At 39.3% G+C, this 19,101-nt stretch overlaps 1 protein-coding gene across 11 annotated transcripts in view; it reads left to right on the top strand.

The window, feature by feature from the left end:
• Positions 1-19,101, top strand: part of KLHL32 (kelch like family member 32) — a 234,664-nt gene that overhangs the window by 54,596 nt on the left and 160,967 nt on the right. For all 11 annotated transcript variants that reach the window (XM_077903008.1, XM_077903016.1, XM_077903015.1 and 8 more), the window contains one exon: positions 865-1,045. In XM_077903008.1, coding sequence (XP_077759134.1) covers positions 865-1,045 — 181 coding nt within the window. The remainder of the gene's footprint in view (positions 1-864; positions 1,046-19,101) is intronic.

Genomic DNA, 19,101 nt, shown 5'->3' with positions numbered 1-19,101 from the left:
TAAAGAACATAGGATGGATATTTTAAAATAGGGTAAGGAGTGAAGGGCTAAGTTTCACAATGAGCAAATTTAGCAATTTCAAAAAATAGAATGGAAAATAAAATTATATAGTCATTCCTAAATATAGTACAGTGACCACATACAGAGATTGAAAGCTGATAATATAGATATATTTTACTTCCAGCCTTAGATTTTTTTCATTTACCATGACATTTCTTTTGATGTTCTCCTAAAGTACATAATTACCCAAGTTTAATAATCATCTGCTGTGGTTTAATTAATTGCCTTTTACATGGTGTGACTAGTGGCAGCTCTTTTTTCTCTAACCAACACTTACTCAGTTTTGTTTTATTTATTAATGTAATAATAATAATGCATTACATTAATGAGGGGAGATACGGCAACTTCCTATATCTCTAATGAGTCTGGGGGTCTTGTGGATTCTGTGCTAGATCAGGGCATGGTGGTGATCATGTTCTGAGCTTGCACTAACCCCACACAGGTGGTACAAAGCTAGAGAAGGAATTAGAGTTAGGGCAGGGGTCGCAGAGAGGACAGATTCACATATGTACACACATCCAGATACACATCTGGAGAAAGTGCTGCACTCAGAGATGTGCATATCCATATCCAGGGGACAGAGGCCCAGAAGCAGAGGCTCACAGGCCCACGGACATGGGCCAATACACAGACACAGATGGACACACACAAAAACGCAAACTCAGAAAGAGAAGCATTAGTAGGAAAGAGAAAGACACCCTAACGGGGTGAGGAAAAGAGACTGGTGCTGAGGGGGTGAGGTAGCACGGGGGCCACAGGGGCTGGCCAGCGGAAGAGTGTTGATGTGATTGCTCTCTTTCGTAGTATTCAAGAAATGCTGACAGGCCAGAGGCTCTGCCACTCGGAATCTCACAATGATAGTGTCTTGGCAGCGCTGAATCAACAGAGAAGTGATGGCATCCTCTGCGATGTCACCCTGATTGCCGAGGAACAGAAATTCCATGCTCACAAGGCAGTCCTAGCAGCATGCAGCGACTATTTCCGGGTAAGTTGGGGTAGTTTGTTTGTTTGGTTGCTTATTTGCTTCTGTTAAGATATTATTCAACAGAGGATGACAAAGTTTCCTGAAGTGGCAGGCAACCTCAGTCAGATGACAGTTCCCAGACTTGGGAATGTTGGGGGGCTTTCCTGGGGCAGAATGAGATTGGGGTTCCAGTGGGATACTCTCTGGGCTGGACACCTAGATGTCCCTCCAGTGAACAGACTTTGCATCTGAGCCAAAGGGTGTTTGATACCATCCCACCATAAGGCACTGTGGCGTTGTAGTGCCCCATAATGGGTGTGAACTGGGGGATATGATGTTTCTAGATTCAGGATCAGAAGGACAATCTGTAAAATAATTTGTTAAAATTTAAAACATTCATAAATATATGTAGTGTTTCTGATTTTTAAATTTTCTATGCCATCTCATCTTACTGCTTTCCAACTATTTGCTCCAGAGATAGAGATACAGTTGACCCAATGGACTTTTATGGTTGATAAATGTGTGTTGGTCTGAAGGCATGTGGTCTTGTTTAGTAGAACTTTAGAGCTTGGTTTTCAGTGGCTAATGAGATATGGTGAAATATTTATTGCTTTATTTTAATTCCAGTATAGTTAACATACAGTGTTATATTAGTTTCAGGCATACAATATAGTGATTCAGCACTTTCATATATCACCTGGTGCTCATCACAACAAACACCCTCCTTAATCCCCATCACCTATTTCACCCATCCTCCCACCCACCTCCCCTCTGGTAACCCTCAATTTGTTCTTTGTAGTTAAGAGCCTGTTTCTTGGTTTGTCTCTCTCCCTTTGTCTTTTTGCCCCTATGATCATTTGTTTTATTTCTTTTATTCCCCATATGAGTGAAATCATACGGTATTTGTCTTCTCTGACTTATTTCACTTAGCATTGTACTTTCTAGCTCCATCCATGTCCTTGTGTGTTTATTGCTTTTTTAAAGAATAAAATATACAATATGGTTATAGCTAACTAAATGTCATTTATTTAGTACTGCTTATGATTGAAGTAAGTGGTAGAAAAAGAACTTTGTATACATTTATCATGTAAATGAGAATAGAAATTAATTGTGATTTTTAAAATTTCCCTTACCAAGGTCTCAGAATGCTACAGAAAACCAACTTAGGCCATGGGCAATTTGTTGGCTTGATTTGTATAATTCCAATAATAATCTTGGTTTTGATGTCTGAGAGACAATATCAACTGCACTCAATTGCCAGCCAGCAGTTAAACAGAATTTTCAAAGATGCCAAATCATAAAAGAAAGTCTTTTTTTTTTAAAAGTATTTTAAATGTGATGAAACCTAGTTGTGTAGAGGAACAAGAGGAAGGTATTTAAGATGTCTATAAATAAAAAGTAGGGATTTAGTTCTCAACTGTAGATATGAAGCAGAATATCTGAAAAGTGATCTTTTAGTTCATTAATATAATGTTACATTCTATATTCTATATACTCACACATTGTCAGGCATTAATTTTCCAGAAAGGTTATATTATTCAGGGGACTTTTCAAACAACATACTTTGGGTTGTTATATATGACACGTGCACATTATATAATAATAAGTTTGTCTTCCTGTAGACCACAATATAGCCCTCTTGTTACTTAGCTTCCCTCTTCTTAGGTCTCTGCTGGCTGGCTTTTTAATTTAATTTTGGGAAATGGTTTGATTTTGTGCATGTATGTATGTGAGAGAGAAAGCATGTGAGCAGGTGCATGTTACTTGTTTGCTGCTACTCCAAGGCTTTCATCTCTTCCACCACAATACCCCTGATACTCTGTTAGGTTACACAGAGAGAATGCCTCTTTTATAACACCATGTTACAAAGCTCATGAAGAAAGCTATATTATTCCCATGATGCAGATAAGGAAACTGAGGTGCCACATGTTTAAATAACTCACCCAAGGACTGCCAGATATTAGGTAGAAGAGCTGATTTTTCTTTTAAAGATTTTATTTATTTATTCATGAGAGAGAGAGGCAGAGACATAGGCAGAGGGAGAAGCAGGCTCCCTGCAGGGAGCCCAATGCAGGACTCGATCCCGGGACTCCAGGATGACGCCCTGGGCCAAAGCCAGACGCCCAACCACTGAGCCACCCAGGCGTTCCAGAAGAGCTGATTTTTGCACATGGGAGCATGTTTCCTTGAGTATCAAGTTGTGATTTTTCCCTTTAAGCATGTGCCTTGCTGGATTCATACACAGTTCTTTTAAGCTCACAACCTGCCTGTGAGATGAAAATTAAGTGACTTTTGTAGTGAGTGTTCAGATGGATGAATGAAAACAAAGCTGAAACTGTTGTTACTTTTAACTCTCTTCTAGGCACAGTATTGAGTTCTGGAGTTACAGCATTTAACCACACATACCCTGAGCCCTGTGGAGTATGTAATATAGATATTCTACCAAAAGTAGTTTTTGTTTTGTCTGCTACCCCTTTTGTTAGTTTTTGTGGCAAAATGAACCACTCCCAAAACTAGAAGCTGAATAGTTCTCAGGTCTCTCAGTTCTACCGATTAATGCTGGATTCATTTTGACATCATCAGTAACTGGACTGTTAGCTGGGGGCTGGATGGCCTAAATTGGGCTTGTTCACATGTCTGGTGATTGTGAGGCTCTTGGCAGGGATGGTAGGGGACACTGGGCACGTATTTCTCACAGACAGGCTAGCCTGAGCTTTTTCACATGACTATAAATTAAAAAAAAAAAAAACAGCCAGAAAGAGGCTAAGGTACTTTTTCAATCTTCTATTTGTGTCATATTTTTTGATGTCCCATTGGCCAAGGAAGTTTACACAATCAAGCCCAGAATCAGTGTAAGAGGGTAGACCAAAGGGCATAGAAGCAGGAGGGGAATGAATTTGTTGCCATTTTTGCAACCTCCTGCTATCAATAACTGTCAAGACTGTGATTTTATCCTATTTGCAAGCCAGCAAGTTATCCGAACACAGTTTCATAGATGCTGGTAGAAGATATGAGACTCCAAAGTCAGAGACAGGATAGTTTATTACTCATAGCAGCAGCGGTCTATGAGTCTCAGCTTATTGGCACCTAATCCCTGAGACTATTCCCACAGATGAGGGCCAGCTTCCATTACTGCACACAAAATGGACTGCCTTATCAGAGAGGATCACTGAGTTCAGGAAATCCAAATCTTTTATAATGGTCAGGAAACATGTCTGTTTTTTGTTCTGGAGGGACGTACTAGTATACTAGACAGTAAGCATGCTTACCCTTGGCTCTGTAAGGAGACACAGTATCTTCCAGGATTGTAAGCAAAACTGCTTTTTACTCCTAAGGGAGACACCTCTCTGTCTGCCAGAGATGTTTGCTATAGAAATATCCTTGAAAAGAGAGTTCGGAACAAAGGACAGCCAGTGCCTCACTCACAATACATGCAAAAATGCAAGAGAGCTGTGGAGAATTGTCTTCCAACGACCACATACCCTAAACTAGAGTTATGTTTGTTTTCCTTGTGTCTTATGCTCTACCACCCTGAAACACCTAGAAACAGTCTCCTGCTTTTGTAATTTCTGTATCTCTCACAACATTTATAATGTTGCCTCAGGCATAGTGCTCAATAAATATTTACTGCGTGAACAAGGAAATGTTTTCTAATTGTCCTAGATTCCATGTATATTTCGATACTTAATATCCTGAATATTAAAAATATGCAAATGATTGATGGATTTTTCTTTCTAGTGTAATTTGTTCGAGTTAATTAAGTACCTTCATATAAATTAGACTTTGGTACTTTGTACTTTGACATAGCAGATTGTTTTTAATCTGAAGTAATTGTTTTGATTGAGGAGAAGGTAATCTTGCAAGAGTGAGAAGGCCCGAGTTTTTTTTTTTTTTAGAAGGTCCGAGTTTTGATGTAAACCGCTTCTTAGATTGATCCAGGAGTTGGTATCAGCTTTTCTTGCTTAAAATATAAATAACAAGCAGTTGAGCACAAAGTACTGTGGCTTCCTGTCATTATCAACATTGTAAAAGAAAAAGTAAAGACATTTATAGCCAAATTATAATGATTTAAAAAAAAATAAAAATTAGGCTTAATATCAGCAATGTAGGGACAACATGGCAATAGTCAAATGCTATAACCGAATTGGACCAGGGACTTTTGAGTGGAAGCAGTGGAGGAAGAAAGGGAAGAGCTTTGGAGTTAGGGCTCCATTTGAAAAAAGCAGCAGGGACAATTTCTCTGTTCACCACCGTTTCCCAGAGTGCCCAGCAAATAGGTGCTATTCTAATTAATATTTGTCAGGTTATTCATTCTCCTTACTGTCTATTCTCTGAGCATAGACGAGTCATCTTACCTCTGTCAGCTTGTGTTTTTTCATCTGTAAATTGGTGATCATAAAGCACAACTCTCAGAATGGCTTGATATAGAGACTTAAATGAGATAAAGCATATAATATACTAAGCACTGTCTGACACACAGCAGACTTGCAATAAACATTAGCTGTTTCACTCATTGTACTGACCTGTGAGTCCTGGTCCTGTTTTTCCTAGCTACTTGTGGGAAGATATAACAATTTATCTTTGGGTTTACCAGGTTGCAGACTCACTAACCTTTTGATGGGTCAGAATAACTTTTTGGTTCTATCCTTTCCCACCTGTTTATTTTCTGAATCTGATACTCTTTTCTTCTTGCTTATAACATTCCAGTAACCATTTAACTTTTCTCTTCTAGTGGTTGTTCCTTTGCAAACCATTGTGCAAATGACTGCGTGGTTAGCTTTCACTTCCCTGCCCAAATCCTCCAGAGCTTCTCACTTGCACATTTGCCAGACTCCCAGAGTATGCCTTCATGCTGTGTCATTATCATCCATCTTCATCTTTGTTCCCCCATTTATTCATTTGAAATTGCAGCCATACTGTTCTGCAAATATACTCCATTGCACCTGAGGGTCTTTCCACTTCTCAGCCTTGCTAATGACCATTCTTTCCACCCTAATGTCCTACTCACCTCTTTAGTTTACCCTGTCTATCTTCGAAGACTTATCACAACCAACAAGTGTGAAGATTTTCATGAAGCCTTACCTGTCCACCCTCTCCCACTTCCGTAAATTCATATTCAGAGTCTTCCTTTTCTGAAATCTTAAAACTGTAGCCTGTCTCTCTCAAGGAATTAAAGATCAACAGAATGAAAGGAGAGCCTCTGGAATGGGAGAAAGTATTTACATCTATCTGTTAAGGCATTAATAGCCAAAATATATGAGGAACTTGTGCAATTCAATAACAATGATAACAAAAAACCCAAAATAAATGCTATGATTAGAAGTAGGCAAAAGATCTGAATAGACATTTTTTTCAAAGAAGATGTACAAATGGCCCACAGGTACATGAGCATGAACAGGTATAAGCTCAACATTGCTAATCATCAGGGAAACGCAAGTAAAAACCACAGTGAGATGTCACTCCATATCTGTTAGGATGGCTATTACCAAGACAAGAAATAACAAGTGTTGGTGAAGATGTGGAGAAAAGGGAACCTTCCCACAATGCTGGTAGGAATGTAAATTGGTGCAGCTACTACAGAAAATGATATGAAGGTTTCTTAAAAAATTTAGAAAATGAAATTACCATATGATCCAATAATCCCACACCTGGTTATATATTGAAAGGAAATAAAATCAGGATCTTGAAGGGATGTTCTTTGCCGCATTATTCATAATAGCCAAGACATGGAAACAGTGCAAGTGTCCACACAGATAAATGGATAAAGAAAGTGTGAAAAAAAAAAGTGTGTGTGTGTGTGCATGCGCACATGCGTGTGTACCCATGAGAAAGAAGGAAATCCTATTATATGTAACAACACAGATGAACCATGAGAGCATTATGCTAAGTGAAATAAGTTAGGTAGACAAATACCGTATGACCTCACTTATAGAAACAGAGGATAGAATGGTGGTTGCCAGGGGCTGGGGACTGGGTGAAATGGGGATATGTTGGCAAAGGGTGTACATTTCCAGTTACGAGATAAATATGTTCTGGGGATCTAATTACAGCATGGTGGCTATAGTTAACAATATTGTATCATAGCCTTGAAAATTGCTAAAAGAGTAGATCTTACAAATTCTTACCACACACACACACACACAAACACACACACACGTGCATACTCACACACATACAGAAAAAGCTAACTATGTGAGGTGATGGATGTGCTACCTAACCTTATTGTGGTAATCATTTTGCTGTATATGTATGTATTAAATCATCATGTTGTATACCTTAAATTTACACAGTGCTAATATTGATTGTATCTTAAAGCTGGAAAATTATTTTAAAAGGAATAAAAGAAAGAAAGAAAGAAAAAAAAAATAAAAAAATAAATAAAAGGAATAAAAGATTACATATCATGTGTTGCAGCCTCTTTTACCAAGAATTTCTCTGAGTGGGCCTAGGTTAGCTGGGGACTAGTCAAGTGCACCAAAGTTCTATTGAACAAAACTGAATGAGGAAGTACTACATCAGAGGTTGCAGGAGAAATTAGGGCCTTGTGAACTAGAGTGTGTTAGAGGTGGGAGGAGGCCAGCCCCTTACCCTCTTCCCCAGGATAGCCCTTCTGACTGGGGACAGAAAAGTCCGCAGGGCCCCAGTGTGGGCAGCCCTGGGCTGTGAGCCACCCTGCAGCTTCTGGAGGCTGTTGTTTAACATTTGCTATCTCTAGCTTCAATCTCCATGAACGCCTACACTTTCTGGCCAAGGAAGCAGATGTCTTGACTGTCTAACATAGCTTCGCATATGTGATGGTAAAGTGATTCAAATATGACATTTTGGAAAGTTAAATATTTGAGCATCATTTTCCATTAGAGCCTGAGCGTGCTCTGCCTATGTAATTTTTAGTTTTGAGAGAAGAGGATAAAGCCATGATTTGAAAAAAAAAATCTGTGTTCCATGTATTTTTATAATCAAACTCACCAGCCACTATTAGATTAAAATGGCATGAAAGGCTATTAAATGGGTATATGATAATTAGAAATAAATGTTTTTGAAATTCAATAAGCATTTGTTATCTTCCTACTATTTGCTAGACAGAATGAATTTGTAGTCTGGTAGGAGATACAGATACAGACAAATGAGCAAGTAACTGCAGTGTATGTAATTGCTATTAGAGGTTTGGGATAGGGACGCCTTCATGGCTCAGCGGTTGAGCGTCTGCCTTAGGCTCAGGGTATGATCCCGGAGTTCCGGGATCGAGTCCCGCATTGGGCTCCCTGCGAGGAGCCTGTTTCTCCCTCTCCCTGTGTCTCTGCCTTCTCTCTGTGTCTCTCGTGAATAAATAAATAAAATCTTAAAAAAAAAAAAAAAAAAAAGAGGTTTGGAATGGTGTTTTGCGGCTTGGGCCTTGTTTTTATCCATCTTTTCTCTCTGGCATTCTCAGTCAATAATAACAATAATTATAACTACTATTAATTGAGCACTTACCATGCCCCAGGCAGTTATTCTAAGGGCTTACTGTGTATCAACGTGTTTTACCCTCTAAAGAAGCCTGTAAGATGGATATTATTGTCATTATCATCTCCATTTTATTTTTTTTAAAGGTTTTATTTATTTATTCATGAGAGACAGAGAGAGAGACAGAGAGAGAGACAGAGAGAGAGAGAGAGAGAGAGAGAGAGAGGCAGGCTCCATGCAGGGAGCCAGACATGGGACTCAGTCCAGGGTCTCCAGGATCAGGCCCTGGGCCGAAGGCGGGGCTAAACCACAGAGCCACCTGGGCTGCCCCTCATCTCCATTTTAAAAACAAAGAAAAGGAGGCTCAAGTTGAAATAATTGATGCAAGAGGCATGAAGAGTGGTGAAGTAAGAAGGGATGAAGGCCTGACCAATGTGAGGAGCAGGTAGGGGAGAGAGGAACACCTGTGTGTGAGGAGTGATTTGCAGGAGGTGAGAGTGGATGAGATCTAGTACACAGAATCTGCATGGGGTCTTGCAATGGGAGATGAGAAAGAGGAAAGACTCAGCAGGAGTGAGGCCTCTGGCTCAGGAGACCAGGAACTTTGGGAGCAAGGCACCTACACCTGCCACACACCTGAGGCATGGAGGGTGTTGGGAAAAGCACAGCCACAAGGCATTTTGAAGGAAGCTGTGCGAGCGGGAAGGCTGAGTGTGAACACTTGAAGTTCTTCTTGAGGCACTTGAAGTTCCCCTTGAGGGCAGAGCCAGTACTGTTTTTTGCTTTTCTGATCCTTGCATCCCAGCACCTGCTGTAGTGCCTGGCGTCCCCCCAGACTGCCAATATCCATTCTCCCCAATTGTAGTCTGATTGGCCCAGTTTCTTGCTGTGTCCATGTGAGTGGGGCCTTACCAATCCCTTCCTCAGAATTTTTCCCCTAAGGACACCCATTACATGTGTTATCTGTTTAACATTAGCCTTATTTCATAAGAAAGTTTCCTGTGAGAGCTTGAAGGTCATAGCACTGCTGACCTTAAAAACATATAAATGAGATCACTGTTGGGCTCATCCAGTTTCCCATTTGGTGGTTTTATAGACTCTTCATTAACATTTCTGTTTCTCAGAAATCATATATAAGACATATTGTGTTTATCACATTAAGGATAAACAGCAACATAACATTGGCAGTTCTTTTGCTTCCAGCCACCACGCCTGCAGCCTCCTGCCTCTATCCCTAGCCTGCTCCCCAGCTCCTATCCATTCTTCAAGGCCCCCATGGGCTTCCAACAGAGGATCTTTTGACCTAAAAAAATAAAATGAAGAATAAAAACAAATGCCCTTTGTAAACCCTCAAGTGCTATATGAATATTAAAGGACTTATAACAGTTTTTGTCTTTCATTCGGTCACCCTGCCGTGACTTTCTTCCATGCATGTTCTGAGCAGTCACTGGGCGCCATGCTATAATTTTGATTCACTTGTTTTGTTTACAGGAATATTGTCACAGTCTGATTAGGACAGCCCTCAAAAATTAAATTTTAGGTGGGGGTTACTTACAACCAACCATCCTTTGCAGAAAAGAATTGAATAAAAATACTAGAAAAATAACCCCCAAATCCTTCCATACATACAGTAATTATTTTTAGTTGATCTTTATCATAGTTGCTATAAGTATGTAAATCTCTACTGCTGTCCTAAAAAGGTAAAGCACTATTCTGCAGTTATGTAATTGGTGCCTAAATATCACTAAAATTAAATCCCATGATGTTCAGTATTTCCATAGTCCATTTTATACTGGCTTATCCTATGATTAATTACTTTGGGGTTGAACAGTCACTCCTGACTTCTATGGTTATTGAGTACTTATGCTGAAACAGCAGCATTACTAACTCTTTTTTTTTAAGACTTTTTTTAAAAAAGATTTTATTTATTTATTAATGAGAGACAGAGAGAGAGAGAGAGAGAGAGAGAGGCAGCAACATAGGCAGAGGGAGAAGCAGGCTCCATGCAGGGAGCCCAACATGGGACTGGATCCCCGGTCTGTTAGGACTATGCCCTGGGCGGGCGCTAAGCCACTAAGCTACCCGGGCTGCCCAGCATTATTAATTCTTGCATGTTTGCACACTGCTGTGTGTTCTTTCCTTTCCCTAACATATACTTCATGCATCAATCACAGAAGCACAAGAACATCATTATTACAGTACTTTTGTGTTCTATGGTACACCGATTATTGTTTTCCATCAAATGAATACTTGTTTTAATATTTAGTTTTATAAAACCTAGGTATAAAAATAATTAAAGGGATCCCTGGGTGGCGCAGTGGTTTGGCGCCTGCCTTTGGCCCAGGGCACAATCCTGGAGACCCGGGATCGAATCCCACGTCGGGCTCCCGGTGCATGGAGCCTGCTTCTCCCTCTGCCTGTGTCTCTGCCTCTCTCTCTCTCTCTCTCTCTATCATAAATAAATAACAATTAAAAATAATTAAAAAGTAGAGCAGTCTCTGTTGGGAATTAAAACATATGTCTGGAGAATGAGGTTTTATCAGCTTTGAAAATACTGTGAAGACTCTAAGGGAGGGTTGGAGGCTGAAAGAATTTTAAAAGGACTACTGGGCAGATTAAGAATACAGAAGAGTGATTCAGATGTACAGTGTTTTTAAAATGTATTTCCTTTTTTGAGTTTTGTTAGCAAAACCATTAAGAAAATAACTTGCAGTTTTAGCTATCTATTTTCACTATTTGGCTGAATTTTGAAATGGAGAATTTTTAACAGTAGAAAAAGGTAAAAATCCATTTTTATATTGCACATAATATTAGGACCATTGTTATTTCTGCTATACCCTTTTCTGCTTATAAATCAATTTTGCTCTGTGCAACTGTAAAATTGTTTGGCTCTAATTTTTTTTTATTTTAAATATTACAAGCATTTCCAGTTTAATTTTCTTTGATATCACTAGGTGTTTAATTTTATATAATATTTTCAATAGAGTAACTATTGCTACTTTAAAAAAATCAATGTGCTTCTTTACTATGGTAAGAACAAATTACTTCTGTGCCTAATAATAGGACCCATGCTGCACATAATTCACTACTTTCTCAATTCCATAGACATTTACTGAGCATCTACTATATGCAGAAGTGTTTGTGCCGAGTGTTGCAAGGGATACAAAAAAACATCTGCACTGCAGCTCCTGCATCAGAGGTGAAGATTGAGACCTTGGGGTTGTAGGAGATTGCATATCAGGAGAGAAAAGAGCAGAAAAAAATATGTCTGTTGTTAGAACCTAAAGGATGTCTTTACTCAAGTGGCAGAAAGAGAATGAACATATGGCCAAGGGGACAGAAAAGGAAGAGTCAAAGATACATAAGGATAATCAGCATGTGCATTTTAATCAAAGCCAGAAAAGAACTTTAAGGATTGATATATTCTATAGAAGACCAAGGAGGAAGCAGAAAAATGGGGTGTTAAGAAGTTGGTTTCTGTAGAGTGTGAGAGAGGAAGCCAAAATCTAATGGGTGATATATAAAAATATTGATTAGTGCTACGTGTGGTCCGTGGACCGGTGCCAGTCTGAGGAATGCTTGTTAACTGTCCATGCTGATGAGCCACCGAATGTAAATCAGCTACATCATGAAACACTGTGGTAGTTCAACTGGCATTTTTCACAGGAAATCTTTCTCAAGGAAGAAAATAATGAGTTCATTTGTATTCTGGCAGGGATTTCTTACCTTGTGTCGGATGTCTAAGAAGCAGTTTGAAGACAGCCTGCTTTGAGGAGTACTGCTGCAGAAAATAACAATGCAGAAACACACACACAGCTCCATTTTAATTTAAACTTCAATTTTTTTTAATCTAGCTTTATGGAGGTATAATTTCTTATGATATTGTGTAAATTTAAAGTATACAAGGTGATAATTTGATACATGTATGTGTTGTAAAATGATTACCACATTAAAGTTAGTTAACACATCCATTAGTTAACATAGTTACCTTTGTATGTGTGTGTGGGGGGGGTGCATAGGAGATGGGGGAGGAGCTATTAAGATCTACTCTTTTAGCAACTTCCATGCTTACAACATATGACTGTTAATTTAGGCGCTGTGCTGTACGTTAGATTCTCATCTTTTAACTGGAAGTTTCGATCCTTCAACCAACATCTTTGCATTTCCACCATCCTCTAGCCTCTGGCAACCAGCGTTCTACTGCCTCTATGATTTTGGCTCTTTAAGATTACTCACATGAGTGAAATCAGACAATATTTGTCTTTCTCCGTCTGATTTATATCACTTGGTATAATACCATCAAGATTCACCCATGTTGCAAATGGAAGGATTTCCTTCTTTTTCATGGGCAAATAATATTCTCTGTGTATGTAGATATGTATGTGTGCGTGTATACGCATGTATCCATTTCTTCCCTTTTATCCATTTATCACCAATGGGCATGTAAGTTATTTCCATATCATGACTATTGTAAACAATACTGCAATGAACATGGGAGTGCAGATATCTCTTCAAGATTTTGATTTCACTTATTTCGGAATATACCCAAAAGTAGGATTGTTGGATGAAATTCTACTTTTAATTTTTTGAGAAACATCATATTATTTTCCATAGTTGCTGTACAATTGATGGAAATTCATCAGTAATGCACAAGAGTCCCCTTCCTTCATATCCTCACTAACACTTGTAATTTCTTCTCTTTTTGATAGTAGCCATCCTAACAGGTGTGAGGTGGCATTTCATTGTGGTTTTGGTTTTCATTTCTCTGATGATTAGTGATGTTGGGCATCTTTTTATGTACCTGTTGACCATCTATATGTCTTCTTTGGAAAAATGTCCATTCAGCTCCTTGGCCCATTTTTTTTTAATTTATTTTTTATTGGTGTTCAATTTACTAACATACAGAATAACCCCCAGTGCCCGTCACCCATTCACTCCCACCCCCTGCCCTCCTCCCCTTCTACCACCCCTAGTTCGTTTCCCAGAGTTAGCAGTCTTTACGTTCTGTCTCCCTTTCTGATATTTCCCACACATTTCTTCTCCCTTCCCTTATATTCCCTTTCACTATTATTTATATTCCCCAAATGAATGAGACCATATAATGTTTGTCCTTCTCCGACTGACTTACTTCACTCAGCATAATACCCTCCAGTTCCATCCACATTGAAGCAAATGGTGGGTATTTGTCATTTCTAATAGCTGAGTAATATTCCATTGTATACATAGACCACATCTTCTTTATTCATTCATCTTTCATTGGACACCGAGGCTCCTTCCACAGTTTGGCTATCGTGGCCATTGCTGCTATAAACATCGGGGTGCAGGTGTCCCGGTGTTTCATTGCATTTGTATCTTTGGGGTAAATCCCCAACAGTGCAATTGCTGGGTCGTAGGGCAGGTCTATTTTTAACTGTTTGAGGAACCTCCACACAGTTTTCCAGTGGCTGCACCAGTTCACATTCCCACCAACAGTGTATGAGGGTTCCCTTTTCTCCGCACCCTCTCCAACATTTGTTGTTTCCTGCCTTGTTAATTTTCCCCATTCTCACTGGTGTGAGGTGGTATCTCATTGTGGTTTTGATTTGTATTTCCCTGATGGCAAGTGATGCAGAGCATTTTCTCATATGCATGTTGGCTTGGCCCATTTTTTAAATTGGATTGTTTTTCTGGTGTTGAGTTTTATGAGTTCTTTATATAGTTTGGATATTAATCCTTTATAAGATACATGATCTACAAATATTTTCTTTCATTCTGCAGCTTGCCTTTTCACTTTGTTAATGGTTTCCTTTGCTGTGTGAAGCTTTTTTATTTGATGCATTCCCACTTACTTATCTTTATTGTCTTTGTTTTGGTGTCAAATTTAAAAAGTTACCAACAAAACTAATGTCAAGGAACATACTTCTTATGTTTTCTTTTAGGATGTTGAGAGTTTTATGGAAGGATGCTGAATTTTATTAAATGCTTTTTATGTATCTATTAAGGTGATTATATGATTTTTGTCTTTCATTCTATTAATATGGTGCATCTGTTACTAATTGGTATATGTTGAATCACCCTTATGTCTCAGGGATAAATTCCACTTGATCATGATGTATGATCCTTCTAATGTGACATTGAATTTAGTTAGTATTTTGTTGAGGACGTTTGCATTTATATAGATTAGGAATATAGGCCTATAGTTTTCTTTTTGGTAGTGTACTTATCTGCTTTTGGTATCAGAGTAATGTTGGCCTCATAAAATGAGTTTGGGTGTTGTATTCTGTCCTCTTCAATTTTTGGGGAAGAGTTTAAAAAGGATTAACATTAATTCTTCTTTAAACCTTTGGTAGAATTCACCAGGGAAGCCACCTGGCACTGGGCTTGTCTTTTTTGGGAGTTTTTAAATTACTGATTTACTTTCCTTGTTTGTTACTGGTCAGTTCAGATTCTATTTCTTCATGGCTCCATATTGGTAAGTTCCATGTTTCTTGGAATTTATCCATTTCTTTTAGGTTACCAATTTGTTGGTATGCAGTTGTTCAGAGTCTCTTACAAGCCTTCATATTTTATGATATCGGTTATATCTCCTCTTTCATTTCTGACGATATAAACTGTGGTACCTCCATACAATGGGATACTATTTAGTGATAAAAAGAAATGAGCTGTCAAGCCATGAAAAGACATGGATGGACCTCGAATGCATGTTACTCAGGGAAGGAAGCCAGTCTGAAAAGCCATATAATATCTGTATGATTCCATCTAAGAATAAAATGCTGGCATTCTGGCTGGCATTCTGGAAGAGACAAACTATGGAGACAGTAAAAAGATTAATGATTGCCAGGGACTGGAGGGAGAGAGGGACAAATAGAGCACAGGCATTTGGGGAGCAGTAGTACTATTCTGTATGATACTATACTAATACATACATGTCAAAATCATAAAATGTACAACACTAAGAGTAAACCTGTATTTAAACAATGAACTCTGATTGGTAATGATGTGTCACTGATGGTTCATCAGTTTTGCAATGCTGGTGGGGAATGGGATAGTGGGGGAGACTGCACATGGGGAGTGGGAAGGGGCTATCTGGAACTCTCTGAACTTTTAACTCACCTTTGCTGTGAACCCAAAACTGGCCTAAAAAATAAAATCTATTAGTTAAATTTTTAAAAATGAGAGAAAAAGTTGTTGTAGGTACCTCATTGCTTTCTCATAGTTGTTTTCATGGAAAATGACCTTTCAGTTCTTTTTTTTTTTTTTTTTAATTTAACATTGAGTGAGCAATTAGGTTGTAAAAATTAAACATACCCCTTTGGAGAATAGACAGCTTTAATACAATAAGTCGTGATTCTAGGAATAATGAGAGTAGATATTTTTAGATGGCAGGCAGCACTCTGGAGATGATCTGACTTGCTCTTCCATTAAAAGGCATCGTAATTCATCTGCACAGTGTGTCGAAAACCTGCCTTTGCAGGGTATTGTACTGATGCTGTGGCCAGAGGATGCTGTAAATTCTAGTTTGAGTCAGAAGGCAAAGGACCAATGTTGCAGCTCAAAGGCAGAGAGAAAAAAAATTCTTTCTTACTCAACTTTGTATTCAATATAGACCTTTAAGTGATCAGATGAGGGCCCCCTCACTGGGGAAGGGCCCCTGCTTTACTCAGTCTACTGATTCCAGTGTTAATCTCACCCAAAACACCCTTACAGACACACCCATTAAGGATGTTTAATGAAATATCTGGGTACTCCATGACCCAGTCAGTTCGACACATAAAATTAACTATCACAGATATTGTCTCTGTCCTTAAAAAACTCATATAACTTATAGAAAAAACATATACACATGTTTAATTCAAGGTTGAATAACATAGGAGCGCATAATTTGAATCTCACCCTTTTAAGGAGTCAGGTTTTTATATGGGCTCTGGGCTTCCTTAGGTACTATGTCTCGTCCATCCCTCGGCTTCTGTAACATCCTGCCTTCTGACTCTCTAGTCTCTTCTCTAATATCCTAGCTTTGTACAAATCTCACTGTTTGCTTTTTCATTTATTAATTTATTTTTTAAATTATTCATTCCACAGTTTTATATTGACTGCCTACTAAGTACGAGGCACTGTTGTAGAATGTGAGGATGCAGTAACATATGGAACACAAAATCCTTGCCCTTATGACACTTACATTATAGTTGGACAAGACCAACTCTAAGCAAATAGATCAAGAAGTATGGATGTGTCCAGTGGGTTAAAGGCTGTGGAGGACAATGGAGCACAGTGAAGTGGGTAGGCAGTGATGTTCATAGTGGTGGTAGGAATTGCCTCCTTTTAATAGGGTCATCTGGGAAGGGTTACTTAGAAGTGAAGGCACACCCCATATGCTGCTTGGCAAAGAGCATTTCAGGCAGAGGGAACAGCAGAATCAAAACTCTGAAGTGGACAAGGTACTGGTGGTGTTCATGAGTGTTAAGGAGGTTGCTGGCTTAGTGAGCCAGGAGGGCCAGGAGCAACATATGAGGCCAGATCACATGTGACACCTTGCAGGCGGTTGTTAGGGTTTTGGTTTTTCCTTTCAGTGAGATAGGAAATGCTTGGACAATTTAGATAGAGGTATGACATAACCTGAGCTGTATGTTGAAATGATAGTTCTCCAGTTTATGTTGGGAAATAAGGGTGAAAGTGGGGACTCTAATAGGAGGTTATTAAAATAAGACAGGGATATCATGATGGATTGTACTGGGGTAGTGGGCTAGAGGTGGTGAGAATTAGTGGTTGCAATTTGAAGGGAGAGCCCAGGGAATTTGATGGTGAATTGGCCACAGAGTGTGAGAGAGAGTCATGAGGCTGATTCTGATTCCAAGGCATGATCTCAGGCACTGGAGAGATGAAGTTGTCATTTACTGTGATTGGGAAGACTAGTTTTTCAGTCATTTGCATATGTTAATGACACATTTTAGGCTTTCCACATGTTATCTAGTAGTTGGTACATATACAGTCTCCCCACACGAGATGGGAGACTTTACTGAGGGGAAATGTTTTGGTCTTTGTGATAGGATCTTGTTGACTTTATACTTCTTTGTCTAGCTCAGTGCCTCACACATGGTTGGTGTTCAGTGAGCATTTGAGGAACGCACACACTGATTCTATTGCAGGTAGGTTATAGTTTAACTGCATTCTGTGGTCTGGGTAGTGGATGTGTGCAGACTTGTGTTTCTGATAGTCTCCATGGTTTTTGTATAGATTTGCTTGTTGGGCTTCACACTAGTGATACTATTGACTAGGACTAGGGTATTAGCTTGATAATGGAGTCATACAAAGGTCTTCAGTCTCTGTGAGACTGAAACATCTAGCAAATGGCATTGTTTTTAAGATTTTATTTATTTGAGAGGGTGAGAGAAAGAGAGAAAGAGTGAGGGGGCAAAGGGAGAGGGAGAAGCAGACTCCCTGCTGAGCAAGGAGCCCAGTTGGGGCTCAATTCTAGGACCCTGAGATCATGACCTGAGCCAAAAGCAGACTCTTAACTGACTGAGCCACCCAGGTGCCCTGCAAATGGCATTTTTAGAAAAGATTTTTTATTGTTCATTTGAGAAAGAGAGTGAGGGGAAGTATAAGTAAGGGGAGGAGCAGAGGGAAAACTAGAAGCAGACTCCCCACTGAGAAAGAAACCCACATGGGGCTCAATCTCAGGACCCTGAGATCATGACCTGAGCCAAAGGCAAACGCTTTACCAAGTGAGCCGCCCAGGCACCCCAGCAGATGGCATTTTTATGTGCACAACATTGTGCCAGACCAAGAGCTGGTCTGAAATCACTAGTTGGAACCCACTCTGACCTGATAGGGGCCAAAGCATGTGTACTTCAGTAGCAAAATGAGAGTACCAGAATAATATAGTGGTAGCAAAACTACTATTAATACTATCTTTGAAAAACCACTTTAATTTGATTCTTTAAAAAAAAAAGATTTTATTTATTATTCATGAGAGACACACAGAGAGAGACAGAGACATAGGCAGAGGGAGAAGCAGGCTCCCCATAGGGAGTCCCAATGTGGGACTTGATCCTAGGACCCCAGGATCACACCCTGAGTTGAAGGCAGATGCTCAACCACTGAGCACCCAGCCGTCCCTGATTTGATTCTTAAAACAGTTTTTTTAGGTAGATGTTTTAATCCCTGGTTTAAAAGCTAGGCTCATGATAGTAACTGACTTGCATAACTTTATATGTTTGGCTGTGAGCTACCTGGGGGAAGAGATTGGATTTTTTCATTCTCCTATAGGATCTAACAAAATGCCTTGAGCATAATATCACAATTAATATTTTTGCTGACTGGATTCATGAATAAATAAATGATTTTGAAGGCTGGAGAAAACACTGGTCTGGAGTTCTCCAGGAGGCTTGTTAGAATAGGAAGACCTCACTTACACAATATAGGTTCCAGGAGGGCTTTCCAGGGTGGGGAGGCAAAAGAGTGTCCTGGAGGTGGAGTGTAAGCAGAAGGTAGCACTATAGTTTCATCTGGTTTTGTGGCAACTCTTGTGCTAGTGAGTTATTTATTCTATCTTTTCTGATTCTGACATCAATCAGATGTGATAGGTGTTTCCATTTACCCATGGGAAAATTGACTGGAAGAGGTTGGAAGGTGTCCATAAGTCCTGTGGTTTG

This window comes from Canis aureus, chromosome 7, assembly GCF_053574225.1.
Source record: "Canis aureus isolate CA01 chromosome 7, VMU_Caureus_v.1.0, whole genome shotgun sequence".
In the NCBI taxonomy this organism is placed as follows: domain Eukaryota; kingdom Metazoa; phylum Chordata; class Mammalia; order Carnivora; family Canidae; genus Canis; species Canis aureus.
Note: the sequence above shows the minus strand (reverse complement) of the source record. Positions and strands in the feature narration are given on the sequence as shown.